This window comes from Melospiza georgiana, chromosome 4 (genome assembly GCF_028018845.1).
Source record: "Melospiza georgiana isolate bMelGeo1 chromosome 4, bMelGeo1.pri, whole genome shotgun sequence".
Classification (NCBI taxonomy): Eukaryota; Metazoa; Chordata; class Aves; order Passeriformes; family Passerellidae; genus Melospiza; species Melospiza georgiana.
This window is the reverse complement of record NC_080433.1, coordinates 68,957,805-68,973,802: the sequence shown is the minus strand read 5'-3', so window position 1 is coordinate 68,973,802 and position 15,998 is coordinate 68,957,805. Positions and strand designations below refer to the sequence as shown.

The 15,998-nt window shown below is 45.4% G+C and overlaps 2 protein-coding genes across 4 annotated transcripts in view; one reads left to right on the top strand and one right to left on the bottom strand.

The window, feature by feature from the left end:
* Positions 1-9,803, bottom strand: part of PHTF2 (putative homeodomain transcription factor 2) — a 63,085-nt gene extending 53,282 nt beyond the window's left edge. Inside the window, exon 1 of the mRNA XM_058023198.1 lies at positions 9,733-9,803. The gene's annotated coding sequence lies outside the window, so the exon portion shown is untranslated. The remainder of the gene's footprint in view (positions 1-9,732) is intronic.
* Positions 9,804-10,307: 504 nt separating this feature from the next.
* TMEM60 (transmembrane protein 60) lies at positions 10,308-14,644 on the top strand. Of its 3 annotated transcripts, none has more exons than XM_058022941.1 (2): positions 10,308-10,385; positions 13,995-14,644. In XM_058022941.1, the coding sequence occupies exon 2, from the start codon at positions 14,037-14,039 to the stop codon at positions 14,439-14,441; it is 405 nt and encodes a 134-aa protein (XP_057878924.1). In that variant the 5' UTR covers positions 10,308-10,385; positions 13,995-14,036; the 3' UTR covers positions 14,442-14,644. The 3 variants fall into 3 exon arrangements, with proteins under 3 accessions (XP_057878924.1, XP_057878925.1, XP_057878926.1); XM_058022942.1 differs by lacking the exon at positions 10,308-10,385 and adding an exon at positions 10,758-10,822; XM_058022943.1 differs by lacking the exon at positions 10,308-10,385 and adding an exon at positions 12,823-12,941.
* The last annotated feature ends 1,354 nt before the right edge of the window (positions 14,645-15,998 follow it).

Genomic DNA, 15,998 nt, shown 5'->3' with positions numbered 1-15,998 from the left:
ACACAATACACCTTGCAATCAAAGTAGCAGTTTCTCAAAAGCCACAGAAATTTATATTTAGATGCCTTCAGGTAGCTAAGAGCTCAGGCCCCACAGTACTGCAGTGCTTACTGAGTAAGACAGGATTTAAATAAATTCAAAGTATATTTAGAAATTTTACTCATATCCACAGGGCTTTGGCGACCCTAGTCAGACATAAATGTATATAATCCTAAATGACAGTCTAAAGCAATCTGAACTGACAGAAGTTAAGAATAAAATTGTGCTCTTCCATAGTGACAAAGAAAAAAACAGCCTTTTTTAAGAATCTACAATTCTAAGCAGTGTCAGCTAGCAAAAGGACATAATTAAAAATACAGCACAAGCAAGGACACATAGGCAAAGAGTTGCTGTCCTTGCCTGTAAACACTGTGAATCACTCAGGATTTCAAGGAACCTGTTCCCTTTATAGCAATCCCAACCTGAATGGTCAGGGTACCATGCAGCAGCTGAGTCAAGACCTGAGTGTCCTTCTCAGCTTGTTATGATCTTAGGCTGATGATGCAATGGAGTTGCATGTTCACTATACATCATCAGAATTAAAAACTGCAAAATTTAGGTCGCTTTTGTCTCAAACATTTTTAAAAAGTCATTGATTTTTAGTACCTTCAGGAAATTAAAGGCAGTTTTTAAAAGGCTGTCATATAAAGCCATGAGAATACTACAACCTGGTTTCTTCAACTGCTCTCCAAGCTAGAACTGTTTTACCATTATGTCAGATCCTCCAGACTGCAGTTTCACAATCACAGGTGCCTTTTCACTAAGATTCCCAGCATGTAGGGTAAGAAAAGACAATGAATCAGAACAGCAAAGACTATGGCCTAAATTACTAATTTAATTGCAACACTTGCATCACACAAACTGTCTCAAAGCATTACACTTGTGCATGCACAGCTAGAAAATAACTTTAACAAAGGAAAAAACCTTCACTTTCTAGGTTCAATATCAAAATACAAGTTATCATGAAATTGCTGACATTATTTGATACTTTAAGTTTAAATGAGCCAAATAAACAGCTCGGTCACATTGGGCATCTGCTGTTGGCTGAAAAGCTGCTTCTGCCATGACATAACAAACCAAGGGAGCATCCCTGTATTGCAGATACAGCACTAAACTTACCAGGAGTTATCCTTCCTCCACTTAAACCCAGGGGAGCTCTGCCACTGCCACAAACAACAGGATGAAAGCCTTAAAGCAATGCTCCAAAAGATCCATTATTTTTCATGTGCATTACACACAAACCATTAAACCTACATCTCCTTTTTGAAAGGAAACATCAAATACTAAGCAATGCACTCACTGTTCTTTTTAAGTACTTTATCTATGCATCAGTGTTCTCAAAACAGCATTTCAGAATTGCAAATTGTATACCAGCAAACGAGAAACTTGTCACTCCTAGGTTCACACCTTTCAGTGGAGGTTTGATCATGTTCCTTCCAGCTACCCTTATGAAAACCTGCAGCAGTCACAACCAAAGGAAAAAAGTCAAGAAAACCCCAGATGCTGCTAACTTAAGGACAACATCCAGCAACCAGCATGAAAAGTTCTCTTCCTGCCATGATGGCTGAGCCCCCCAAGTTGTCTTGCAACCCAAGGTCATACCAGTTTGTAAATAAAAAGGGATTAACATACTTGCCTTCCCCAAGGAAGACTAAAACTCTGCTAAAACTGGCTACCAGCATTCCTAGGATGCTGCTCATGAGAGTTGATTTTGAAACTCTGCCCTTCACTCCATCTCAAAAAAACCCCAAAACTCCACAAAAAAAAACCTGAAAATCCAAAATGCAATCACCCCCAACCAACCAGTTAAAAAAAATTAACATCTCTAAATACCTGTTTCAGGAGGTTTTAGATTGTTTGAGAAGGCCTCTCTCATCAGGCCAACAGCAGCCACAATAAGACATGAATCAGACCCTGTGCTGGCTGCTGTGTATCAAACCCTGCTCTTGCACACAGATGTACCAAAAATGCCATATATGATGACACACACACACATCTGGCAGCAAGGCCAGGCCTGCCTGTGCCTCCAGTGAGATGTCAGATGCTGAAAGGCTGATACCTTCTTACTCTGCCCACAAACCACTGCGCCTGATCCTGTTTCTGCTGCTGCCTATTTCCTTATAAGCTCATGCCCTTTATCACTCCCCAGCCAAGCAGGAAGGTACCACAGACACAGCACAGAGCACGCAGGGAGAATCAGCCTTCCAAAAATGACGGGCAGCAGATTCAGCCCAGCCATCCTCACCTCCACAGCAAACCCACCGGGGCCCGAAGCAAGAAGTGCCACACAAAATAAGTGTCACACAAGGAATACTTGTTTTGTCACTGAATTACACAACTGTCTGAAATAGCAACAAAATGTAGACTATCAGGATTTCTGAGATTTATTTCAGGTTATGGCAAAAAGAACATTGCGTGCAGTTGTTGCAACTGCTGCAGACATTTCTGGAATCTCTGCCTTAAGATCAGTGCAACTTTCCTAATTTTGTTACACAACTGGCTCATGACTTCATTTGAAGAAACTTGACACAGTCTCATAGATACCTTACTCATAAATATAGGAGGGAAGGACTCTGAACTGAGAAGTCCAAGATTCTACACCTCCCATAATTTACTTTTGAGCCTGCTGCAGTATTTATCAATTAGCAAAAAGCTTCCAATATTTAAATATATTCTACTGATCAATAGAGTAGCAGAGTCCAAGCCCTTAAAGTGAACTACACTCAAGTTAATTTTACTTGTTATCTACTATAAGAGGTTCCAGTTTCAAAATTCTCGCCAAATACAGTAATTGCTATCAGCACACTGGATCTACAAGCCATTTCTGAAAATGCTGTACTGTTAAAAAAAAAATAAAAACCAGCACATGGTTGATCTGAAGTTCTTTCTATTCCTGTTATTTGTACTGAATACTACACACACACACATACATATCCCATTAAACATTGGCAACCTCATACTGAGAAATCCCTGGAACATTGCTGCTCTTATAGCTGTAACAACTTTATTAAAGAACAGAATTTCTATAAACACCAAGTTTTGTGTATATATATATATATATACACACAAATATTGAAAAAAACCCTCCAAACAAATATCATCACCACCCTGAAATAAAATGCCTTTCTTCTTTCTTGAGATTCCTAAGGCAATAATAAATCTTGCTCACTGGAAATACTGACGTGTGTTTAGGAAGACATGTTTATCTGTCACCAGGCACTGCACAGCAGAGTTGTGGCTTCTTGATGACTACAGTCAGGAAGCTGAAAACCACTCCTAAATCACCAAGTTTGCATCATGTTCCACAAATAGTTATCCAGCAAGTTTTTGAAGCAGCTGAGGCATGAAGTGGCTGAGCTGTCGGAAAAAGCTGCTGCCTCTGGTAACAGCCACTGCTCTGTAGGAACAGAGTTGAAATTGCTGAGCAGGAATTTTTAAATTATTTTTTTTAAAAAAAGGTCTCTGGAGTGATCCAAGCAAGGAATTGCAGAGTAACAAGCCTTACATGTGTATCTGGCAAGGTCCTCAAAACAATCATTAAAAATGGAACACCATTATGCCCGAAAGTCTATCTGATAGGGTCTAATCAGCAGTTTCTACACAGGAAGATCGTGTCTCGGTCTATCAGTATTTCTGGACATGTCAAGCTAACTGATCGACAAGAGCAAGTGATAGAACATATGTGGACTTTCAAAGAACCTTTGGAAAGATGTCAAAGGCTTCCAAAGAGTCTGTTATCTATGAAAAGCAAACATTGCCACAGATTAAAACCAGCCAAAACACTGAAGAAAATATGGACTCAACATTCTTCACTGCAATCAGCTAATTGGAAAATGAAGATTAACAGCAGCATCCAGTCTGCACAGAGCAGGCTATTGATCACCTATTGATACTGGTGCCCAGAAACTCCTTGGAACACAGACCACTGACCTGCAGCTCTTCCATTCAGTGCCAGTCCAAGGTAAACTGCACACAAATCCCCATTCTCCTTCATGCAGAACCATCCTAATCCTGAAACCAAACAGACTAAATTTTCCTAGCCTGGTGTCTCTATGTTCCACTGGCTTTCACACACCTCAGCACACAGCAGTGACAGAGGCAGACATCCAGGGCCTCATCCAGCCCACATGTGCCTGGTGACTACCTTGGTCAAGGATGAAGAGCATCCAGAAATGGCAAATTCCAGGCAAGTTTTCCAACCATCTTTTACTAGAGAGATGAACGCAGACACCATGTCATTGCTTATCAGGCCCTGACAGATAAGGGTAGAGATGCCCCACATTCCTGCTGGCTCCCAGAGCTCCACAGAAGGAACTTCAAGCAGACACAATCTCTCCCTAAAGACACGTCCACACGACCGACGGCAGAGGTCAGGATGCCCTGCAAGGCTCTACAAGGGTTTTTTAACCACTCTAAACCGGCACCACCACAGGACACCGTCCCTAGTGACCAGCTGCCAGCCCCAGAGCCCATCACACAGGGCACAGCTGCCAGGCTCTGGCTGCCCCTGCTGAGCTCTCACAGGATTCACCTCTGCAGAGCCAATTTCCACAACAAATGGCACAAACAGTGAGCACAAATGGCACCGAGGCAGCTCTGACCACAGCCAGCTTGAACACTGCATCTCTCCCCACAAGCCTCCTCAAGCACCATTAACACAGTGATCTCGACTAATTAGGGTTATTTCCCCTCTCCTCCTCCTATCTGGACCAGTAGACTATGATTTTTATGAAGTACTGCCTAAATTAAGTTCTGAAATAGAGTGAACTGAGCCCTGTCCTATTACTCCAAATTTTAAGCTTCTGTTAAAAGGTACAGCAGTGCTCACTATATTTATCTTTTATACTGCAAAGAAGAAAAGAAAACCTGAAGCAGTAACATTTCTAGATGGCAATCTCAAACTAGCAAAGCTTAAGAAAATGCATAAATTTTAACAATGAAAAGGCAAAATAAATGGAATTCAGTATCAACCATGTCAGTGTTATCTGTAAGGGAAGGCAGGGGGAGAGAACTATGAAGACCACTAAAAGCCTTAAGAAATGATATCTCAAATCCAGAAAGGAGCTTCAGCAGCTCAGGGACACCAGCTCTGTTCATCAGCTGTGCAATCTGATTTGAAATACACCTACTTTATTGGGAGAAGATTATTAAAATATATGGGGGAGGGGTACTGAGAAGGGCTATGAATTACCAACAACTTGAAAGACTCTCCTATTGAAACAGGCAACCATGAACAGAAAAATAAGGCATTATAATAAATTAAATGAGACTTCAAGAGAAAAACAGAAAATAAAGTCAAGAAAACAACAGCTTCCCAGTAATACAGGCAACTTCATTTATTAACTAAGCTGAGAGGATAGCAAAGCCAAATTTTTAACAGGGAAATATTATATTACAACACATAAGTAGACTGTTAGACTCACTGCCACAGGAAGTCAGTGAAGCCAAGATTTTACTCCCATTCAAAAAGAAAGCAGCTATTTAAACACACAATAACAATAATAATAAGGGGGAAAAAAAACAAACACAGAGCTGAGGGAGTCTCCAGCTTCATAACCCAGGATGCAAGAAAGCATCCAAAGAGATCACTGGGCTGTGCTGGGCCATGCAAACACTGCCCTGAACCCGACTGCAGACGGCCAGAAGCCAACACCAAGGAGAGCCACACACAGAACAAACTGTCCCTTGCACACATCAACACCAAGGGTGCTCAGTGCCAAGGCAGCATCTGCCAACCACCTAAACCCCAAAAGCATCTGGCGCTGGCCAGCGTCCAACATGTGAGGCCCGCACGATTTCACGTCTGATGGGACACTGCTTTCATTTCTTCTCCCACCCCGCAGTTGGGTTTTAGTTTTCAAGAACAGAACCACAAATTATTTGCAAATAGGAGTCCAGTGCTTGGACTCATTCCAGAAAGCCATCTAGGCTCTTTGGAGAACATCTACCAAGATCACCTCAAATGAGCAAAGAATTAAATACCGAACATTACATGTATTCCCAGCGGAAACAAACTTGGAAGAAATCCCATTCACATGCATAAATTAAAAAAAAAAAAAAGAGAATAGTTCTAGGAACTCCCTGATATCCTCTCCTTCCACAAAAAAAAACCAAACAAAAAAGCCCACCACAAGCACAAGCTGTATTTCTCAATTTCCTGACAACACAATGGATCTCTCTATATGTGTTTGCTCTAACTTTGAAGCTGCTCTGAGATGGGGCTGGAGCAGACTGATGACCTCCAATGACCCTTTGCTAAATTATTCTATGATTACAAGCAGAGCATACCCAAGCATTACACAGCAATACATTATCACTCTAATCAGTATTAACCCTTTCTTCCACTGTGGCAATTTATTAAGCTCTGTGGGTTTGTCTTAAAAATTCTAATATAATTTCTTCAAAGACTTAACCATTTCCTCCTCTGCATCCATCAAGAAGGACCTTCATAAATAACAGAACAGTAAATTCAAGGGAGAAAACATGATATTAAAAGCTTTCAAAGTCTGTTACTTTTCACACCACCACATATCTTTTGGTAAGTGGTGATCAATTGTCCTCAAACAGGAACATGCAGCACTACCTCTGACAGGTACCCCCTAAGAGTTTTGTTTTGTTTCCTTCATAAAACAAAAAAACACCAGAGAAAAAACAGGCCTACCTTGCTCTGTGGGCAGAAGCAATTAACTCTGCCTGCTCTTACCATTGTCCCCACCCAAAATATTTTTCCTGCCCCCCACCCATCATAACAACCAGCCCAAGTGCTTGGCTGGCCACTCAAAGTAGGCTCGTGCTGATGGCTCAGAGCTTAGCACACACACTGCCCAACAATTGCTCACTTCTTGGAGAAGGGAGGGACTCTATGACTGCTTTTTTTGGGTAGGAATATTAATTTGGGACACTACCCATCTAAAGTTTTATAAAAATTTGTCACAATGTAGGTAGTGTCTTTCAGGTGCCATTAACTTTGGTTTCATACCTGAGTAAGAAGTGACTCAAATGGGAGAAGAGAGACAAAGGAAGCAATTGTACAAGCTTTGTGCCCTTAATAAGTCTTGCTAAAAATCCACATAAACTGTTTGATGATGAATCCATAAACAACACTGTTTATTATGAAAAGAACTTCCTCATGGACAAAAGGAAACCCAAACCCCAATCTCTGACTGGTATCATTCTCACTCACAAGGGTCCTGAGAAAAAAAAAAAACAAAAAATTTCAACAGGACTTCTACTAGAAATAAGTAAAGACAGATATATAGAAAAAGCCAAGGAAGACAGTACATGTAACTTTGGAGAATTAGGAAAGAAATTAAGTCCACTGCTTTCCAGTGACCCCTGCCAGCTGTGACAGGAACAGCATTGTTCAACTCCAGCAGCATTCCACCCCTCACTGCCTGGTCAGCTGCCTCAAGCCAGGCTGGCTGGAATCCTTTAACACACCTCTGTCCCCCTCTAAAACACACCAATCCTGCTTCCCCTTTCAAAACCTACAGGACTCTGATTTCTCCCAGAATTCACACCAGTGCCTGGCAGCTATGGATACAGGCAGGATCAACTTTTTGAGACAAGCTGAGCTAACTCTGCTCTGGGATAAACCCAGAATACTCTAAATTCTCCATTGGAGTTCCCAACAACTACTGACAGCTTATTTGTATGTCATGTTCCACACAACGCAAGGGGAAAAAATTATTGTGCTAACATTGAATTAAACCAACTAGGGTTCCGAATTCTTTTTCTGGTGACTCAGGCTCATGTTTTATCCTTGGTAATATTTATATCCAGAATAAAAACATACATTGGCAGTAAAACATAGCAACACAATGTGTAACTGCACAAATATTCCACTTCAAACATGGACTGGGATCTTAAATACACAAGTTCCAAGCACTGCTCTCAACCTTCACCTTCAGAAATGAAAGTTGCTCGCAAATACTGTACAATGGAGTCCATCAAGGTGATGTGCATACATACATTCATAAACACCTTACTGGAACAGAAATAAGACTTCTGAGAAAAGGATAATCCTTTCCAGGGAGTCACAAGCAAAGAGGCAAACCAAAGAAGATCACCAAAACTTCAGAGCTACAGAAATAGCCAAATGCATACAGCTATTTATAACCCAGAGATTTATGCACAAACCACTTTTAGCCTCTTAACCTCAGGGAAACAAAAGTCTGATGCCAAGCACTAATGTATGTAACAGAAATACAGAAATACATCCTGCTGCTGCTTACTGACCACTCCTAGTGCAGCTGAAGATATTAGGATTCACTTACTAGGATTAACAGGTTATTTCAAGTGCTGCACTTCTCCCTGATAAAACAGACACCACCATCTGTTTAACATCATCAACAGGAAGATATAAGCAGACAAATTACTGATGACACACCATCCCCAGTCTCATTCCTAATGGAGAACTCGTGTCTCCAAACTGTAAGGCAAGCTGTATTTTCTGTAGGAACATTTCATCACAAAGAATTTCGGAACATTAATTAAAGTACTTTCAACAAGTCAGGTTTTCCAATTAATTACTTTTTCCATTTAATTATATGACAGATGGATAAGGCACTAGCAAATTTGGAACAAAATGCAAGACTCGGCAGCATTGCTTCTCAAGTGACCAGTAACATGTAAAAGCAGTAAAAGGCAAAATACCAGGCACAGAGCTTAACACTATGGACTCAAAGTTTCACTGAATTTGATAGACCTGGGTAACACGCCCTCAGAGGGTGTGAGAAACAGAAGTAAAAGTAACAAACACCTGCACAGTTCTACTGCTGTGGGATACATTTTCCTCAGCTCCTTTGTTTCTCACAGAAAAGACAGCAAATAAAACACCAAGAAAATGAATGTGACAGCATAAACTTTGAGTGATGAGTTCTCTAATATTTTCATTCCCAAACGGAAAACCAAGGATAAGCTGTAGTAAGGTTGGCCCTGTTTTAGGGTGGAAAAGAGGAAAAAAAAAAAAAAAAAGAGGTAAAGCAAAAGAAAATATAAAGGCATGTAAAAGAGACACAAGAGACACGAGAGAGACGAACATGAAGATGCTGAAATTCAAGAGCTCTGAAGGGAAGCAGAAGAGACGCTCCATCGTTCTATCACCTGACACGGGCACCGAGGCAGCTCTCGGTGCGCTCAGCGGGAGCAGGAGCCGCACAGCAGCGCCGGAGCGGGCAGGCAGAGCCCCGAGCACGGCGAGGGCCCCGGACCGTACCGGCACATCCCCGCCCGCACCGGGGGACGCGACACCCGCACACCGAGGGCTCCGGGACGGCGCGGCCGCTGCCCGGCCGGCCCCGATGCGGCTCCGCGGCGTTGCGGGGCAGGGGCCGCCCGGAGCCGCGCTCGGACCCCCCGCCCCAGCGGCGCCGGCTCCGCCGGAGGGAACCGCGGCGCCGCGGAGGCCGCGGCCGCCCGCCCGTGCCCCGGCAGGGGCTGCCCCGGGGGAGCCGGGGGGCGGCAGCCGCGGCAGCCCCGCCGGTGATGCCCGCCCCGCGCCTCCGCCGCGCCGTCCCCGAGCACCGAGAGGGCACCGCCGCCTCGCCCCGGCCGGCCCCGCTCGGCCCCTTCCCCAGCCGCGCGGGGAACTCGGCGCCCCGGCTCTCCCCCCGCCGCTGCTGCCCCGGCGTGGCGGAGCCGCCCCGCGCGCCGACCCCCCCGGGTGCCGGAGCCCCCCCGCCGCCATCTCACCGTTCGCCGGTGCCGCGGGGCAGCGCGCGCCGCACGCAACGGCGGCGGGAGCGCGAGGCGGCGGCGGGAAGGCGCGCGCGAGGCAACAGCTGGCGGGGGAAGCGCGAGGCGGGGGGGGGGGGGAGCGGCGCGCGCGTCCAGGCGCCAGCGGCGGCAGCAACAGCGCGCCACCCGCGCGCGCCGCCGGGCCGGGGGCGGGGCCAGCGCGGGCCAACGGCGGCCCCTCCGCCTCCGGGGGCGGGGACAAGGCGTGACTGGCGGCCGCCCAGCCCAACGAGAGCGCGAGGAAGGCGGGGCTGCACTTGACGGACAAGCGGCGGGGCGGAGGCGAGCCCGCTGTGACAGACAGCCCTTTACACCAATCGGCGGCGGGGGCGGGGCTCCAGGCTGATCCGCCGCCGGCCGGGATGGGCGGCCCCGGCTCGAGGGGCGTCACCGACGGCCGGGATAGGAGGGCGGGGTTAACTTGAGCGACGTCGCCATGGTCCAATGAGAATGGGGGACGGCAGGACGCGCGCCCCCGCTGGCCAATAGCAGGCGCGGGGCGGGTGAGGGAGGCGGGCGCTTCCCTGAGGCGGAGCGGGCGGGGAGGGCCCCGCGCCCCCTCAGCTGAGCGCGGGCCCCGCGGACCGGGGGATGCGCCGGGATCGGCGGTAGGTGACGGGCAGCCAGGGGGGATCCCGCCTCCGGGAGCGCCGGCACGGCCGGGGAAGCGGGGCCCGGCGGGACAAGGCCGTGAGGCCGAGGGAGGGGCGGGGCCGAGTTTGAGAATACAAAGCTGTGTTTAATAGGGGTTTTAAGCCGGGCCTACCGCAGTGTTTCTTGCGAAGTGTTAAATTACCCATAGGATCAGAATAGGCTCTAAAGTGGTATTTAATCGAACTGGGGTTCTGTTTAACATGGTTTCACCATAATACGAATGTCAGGACTTTTTAGGCGATGCTCAAGGTTTAAATCTAAATGTGTGGGTTCGTGTTATTACTGCTGAGCTGAGTGCCATGTGTAAGTTGCCCTCCTCTTTATTTTTTTCTCCTAAACAGGACAGTGTTAGCTATCACAATATCCTCGTTATGCAGATCATCCCACCAAGGTCAGTGATGCTCCTTGGATAGTTTCTGCTCACTGAAAATATTCACTCTCTAATTATCTCGGTCCTTTAATAGGAGTCAGGAGCTTTTTCATTTCCACTCTGACATCCCATCAGTGTTCTCACTGAAGAGCCAGCCCGGACCTGTGGCACAGCTGCATCCTTTTCCCAGTGTCACCCAGCTTGCTGGGATGGCTGGGCTCTAGCAAAGAATCTGCCCATCATCTTTGTTTCATCATGGGATCATCAAATGCTCCATGTCATCAAACCCTTCATCGTTATGTCAGCTCTATCTCCAGCTCTCAGCCTTCAAAATCTGGCAGCTTTCTTTACTTGGACTCTTCGATCTCAAAAGTACACTTGGATTTTCTTGAGTTTTCATCTCAGAATGCCTCTGAAACTGACTGGAGCCGTGCAGTCCTGCCCAGCCTGGCAGTAACATCTGTTATACCAGAGAAAGACAGTGTAACTTCTTCCCATGCTGAATTTTCTGCCTGTTTTTCCAGTTGTGCAAAGTGAAAGTATTTTCAAGTGAACAACCTTCAAGCTGAGTAGCCCCATGTAATACATCTTCAGGAGCTTTGTGTTTCCTCCAGAGACAGGTGATAGCACCTTCTTTGGGTATCTGATAACCTGATACTTCTGAGAGGGTTGAGTTTCTCTTTTCCTTTCAGACCCAAGTTTCCAGTCTGTTTCTGTTTGGTTTCTGCTTTCTCCAGTTTGCTAATAAGAGGGTGTCCTTCTTGTAGTGTTTGTAGCATTGATTTCCAGAGCTGGTTTTGAAAAACATCCTCATGAAAAGAATGTTGAAACTTCATCTCAGACCATGACTCCTCACTTTAGCCACAGACTTGCACTTGAGAATATTGCAAGTGTTTTCAAAATGCTGTAAGAGCTTTAGGCCAGACATGGCAATTGTTCTGCCATCCCCTGCCAGCTGCTTTAGGTTTGTTTCTGTAACAAGAGCAAAACAATGCCTCTAAACCTCCTCCAGTTTTTTGTCCCCTTAACTCTTGGGTGCTGCTTCTGAGTTTCCCCTATTCCCCAAGGAAGAGAAGGGTGAGGGGTTTGGTTCCACCCTGTCAGGAGCTGCCTTTGACCAGAGCCCTTGGTGATCTGAGCAGAGCTGAGACTGTGAAAAGCAAAACTACAAAATCCTACTTCAGACTTTCTCTTTTTTCCTAGTTCAGCTCAGGGAACTGGCCTGATCTGGACACAAGTGTCAGCCCCAAAACAAAGAGGGGATGCACTGACTGCAGCTCCAGTTTAGATTATTTAAGGCAAAACTGGATCTTCTTACAAGAAATCTTACTAAATCCAATCCATCCAAACTTCAAACCCAGACAAAACAGTAGATCTGGCTGTTGATCTGTGTATCAGAAGGTGCAGATTTAAACTGCAGGATGATTTCATTGATGTACAGAATTGTTGGCCCCCAACTTTCATTTCCCTCCTTCCAGCAGCAAATCTTATCTGAGCACAGAATTTGTTCAACTTCCTAATCCTGCCAAAAACGATTCCAGTTTAAAAACAAGAGGGTGGCAGCAGATTTGTAGATTTCTGCTTGCTGGGTGAGTTCAGCACCACAGTCAGGAGATGTTGGTCCTTCCCTCAGCATTCAGTGCTTCAGAGCACATCATCACACTCCCAGCCATTCAGATCTTTTGCTAGTCTGGAATAAATCAAAGCTCATTTTCTTATTTCAGGTGAAAGATTATTTGTGTTCTAAAGGGAATTAGTAAAAATTTTAACTCAAATTTTTGAAATCATTAAAATACATATTTCAGCACCATTTCACAGGTAAAAATGATTCATTTTTGTAGCATGAAATCTAGAGGAAGATCACGGTCCTTCACACTTCTGCTTTTTACACCTGTAGTGAAAGGCTTTTGGCAGGTGCAGTGGTAAAAACTATCCAGTTAGGAAGATAAAAACTTCACTTTGATGACTGCAACAGCAGACGCATTTATCTTCTTTTTCTTTTGTCATGACTACAGAGAAACTTAAATACCCTTCCCAGCCAATAAAGCTGTCAGCCAGTGTCTGAAACACTTGAGGTACCTGCCAGGAAGCAAAGCTTGTCTGCAGCCTTTGGTCACTCGAGGATTGCTGGCTGGCCCAGGTCAGTTCAGCTGCAGGAACCCTCAGGGCCTCCTGTGCTGGTTTGGGGTTTTGCTGTGGTTATTTTGGTACAGAGACAAAACTGGTTTGTTTTGTTGCCCAGTGTTAGCTCCGAGTGCCTCAGCACCGGTGCAAAATGGATCTGAAGATATTCTGAACGTTCAGAAATCCCGAACTGAGCCTGACAGCTTGTTTGGGATTGAAGTACAGTTTGTTTCACAGAACAAATTGAGATGAAGGCACTCACACAGCTGACCTGAGGCACTGCAAGGGAATGGGGGACTGGAACAAACCCTGCTCAGCTGAGCATGCTGGTTATCAAGGTGCGGGTTGCCGGATTTCTCCCGGCTGATTTATGGCCGGGGATGGCCTTGGGCAGCCCGTGCTCCAAAGGACGAGAAGAGGCTTCAGGTTTTTTCTCAATCTTCAGTGTTTATTAATTGTTTATCTAAAAGATTTTCTCTCAGCCCAACAGAGCTGCACAGCAGCCAGCCATGAGCACACTGAGAGCCCCCGGGGCGGTCACCTATCTTTATACTCAGAGTTACGTATACAATATTTACCTTTTCCCTCCAATACTTGTCACCCTTATTGATCAGTGCACTTCTAGTAATAACCAATCCCAAAGTGCCAACATCACCACAGAAGATGGAGGCCAAGAAGAAGAAGAAGAAGAACAGGACACGCCCCAATTCCTCCATCTTACTTCTTTAGACCCCCCTGTACAGAAATCCCAAACCCTGTATCTCACTCTCTAATTAACTTATCCCCTCACCATTCACCCAGTGAAATCCTCCCATCCTCATACAGGTGTCGCCTCCCGTGCAGGATCAAAGTCCAGCCACCAGACACTTCTGGCAACATTCCAGGACTCCTGAGCCCCCCCAAGGGTGGTCTCGGTCACTCTGCACATCAGTCCTGAGGTGCTGAGATCCCACAGTGGGTGAGGCTAGGAGTGGGAAAGCCAGAGCGAGGAATTGCTGTCCTTTGTGGAATTTGCCTGGTGGTGTCAGTGCCATCCTTTGATGCCCTCCCTGCCCTTGTGTTTCCTTAGGTTGTTGCTGACAGCCAAGGCCTTCCTCCCCAAGCTGTTTAAATGAGAATGTCCCTGGCGCAAAGAGTGCTGCTGACATGGCTTTTTACCTTACTCTTCCTGATCATGCTGGTGCTGAAGCTGGATGAGAAAGCCCCGTGGAACTGGTTCCTCATTTTCATTCCCGTGTGGATCTTCGACACGATCCTTCTGGTGATGTTGATTGTGAAGATGGCCGGGCGCTGCAAGTCCGGCTTCGACCCCCGCAACGGCTCGCAGAACATGAAGAAGAAGGTCTGGTACCTGGTGGCCATGCTGCTGAAAGTGGCCTTCTGCCTGGCCCTGTGTGCCAAGCTGCAGCGCTTCACCACCATGAAGCTGGCCTACGTGTTCATCCCCCTGTGGGCCCTGCTGCTGGGGGCCCTGCTGGAACTGGGCTACAACATCTTCTATGTACGGAGAGACTAGGCCAGGCCAGAGCTCCCGGGCAAGGCTGGCACCAAATTGCTGGGTTATTGCCATTTTGCCACAAATTTGATCTTCAGACTAGAAAGCCAAATGAGTCGAGCTGGAGACTTAAGCTAAAGCAGACTGAAGACTAAAAGTAGATATGTTTCTTTTTTTTTATTTTAAAACTCACATATGCTCTTGTAAATAAAAGTATTTGTTCAACATAAGCTGTTCTAATATGATTACTGATGCTTGTTGCATGGAATGAGATATGGGTTCTTCATGTGCAGGTAGAAGACCTTGTCAAAATAACCACAAATGTTCTACCCAGAGTATCCAGCACATTGAGTAATCCTGGGAAAGAGGACTAACATTTTCTGCTACTTATCCTATCCTGTAAGTCAAGAAATAACCAGTTAACAGTAATTTCCATAAGGAGCTAAATTTGCTTTAAAAATCAGTAACAACTGACAGCAGCCAAATAAGAGCAAGAAAAGGAACACCTTTTTTTTTTTCTTTTTTTTTGTTGTTGTTTTTGACAGTGAGATTCAGTGAGATTCCAGTGTAAAAATAAGCAGTTTTCTAAGCTGCTGAAACAGCCCATAACCAGTATGTTAACCCTAGGGAACACAGTTGGTAGCTGAGCTGTGCCAGCAGTCCTGAGATCCAGAGAAGAGGGAGACAATGGTATTTTTTTTCCAAGTGAGAGATCAGCAATGCTGCAAGAGACTGAAAATACAGGGTGAGTGTAAAATCCTGCATTTGCACCTGCCTCAAAGTGTTACTTGAACAAGACAGTCTTTAATAGCCGAGGATATGAAATTTTTGGGGGTGAAGCCTTGGCTTCATGGAGCACTGGCAAACTCAGATGTGAGGAAATGACCTTTGTCAGGTAACAAGTGAATAGGACTTGAGGGAAGAGCTGGAACTACAAGTGTATTTTGTGGGCTAAAATGCTCTTCCAGAAGATACAGTACCACCAAATTCAAATGTAGCAGTTGTCTGGGACACACTGAAAATACTGATCCATTCCTAGAGACAAAAGGATGTCAAGTGAATGAAAAACAGTCTAGGGTAACAGGACATACCTAGACAAGTGTTTCACTAGTAAAATGTTAAGTATGTACATTCAGCTGTACTTGTCTGTGGAAGAAAGTCTTCCTGGAGTGTTTGGATTTACTCTTGCTGTTGAATCACACAGATGTGGGTAAAAACACAGAGGAACCATATTGTGGGAGACTGCTGAAAGAGCTTTATCTAAGAAAACATGTTCCATTCTAAGGCAGTGAATCTCAATTCAGAATATCAGGTAACAAATCCTCTATAAAATGAATTTAAGTCATAATTATTTCAGAATAGTTGACTGTCCTATCTTGCTAAAGAGAAGCCAGGAAAAGACAGAGACAAAAGAATTAATTATAAACAGTAGCTGTTGTTAAAAAAGGTAAAATATTTATAAATGCTTTATTTTTATTATAACAACTTGTCATCTTTTACTAAGCAAAGCCAGGTACCCAGCCCCAAGATATGCACATCAGGTCATTTATGGGGAGTGCCTAGCAGGAACAGTGGTTT

Coding starts and splice junctions, on each gene's coding strand:
- TMEM60 (XM_058022941.1), top strand. CDS start 14,037: ATGAGAATGTCCCTGGCGCAAAGAGTGCTGCTGACATGGCTTTTTACC.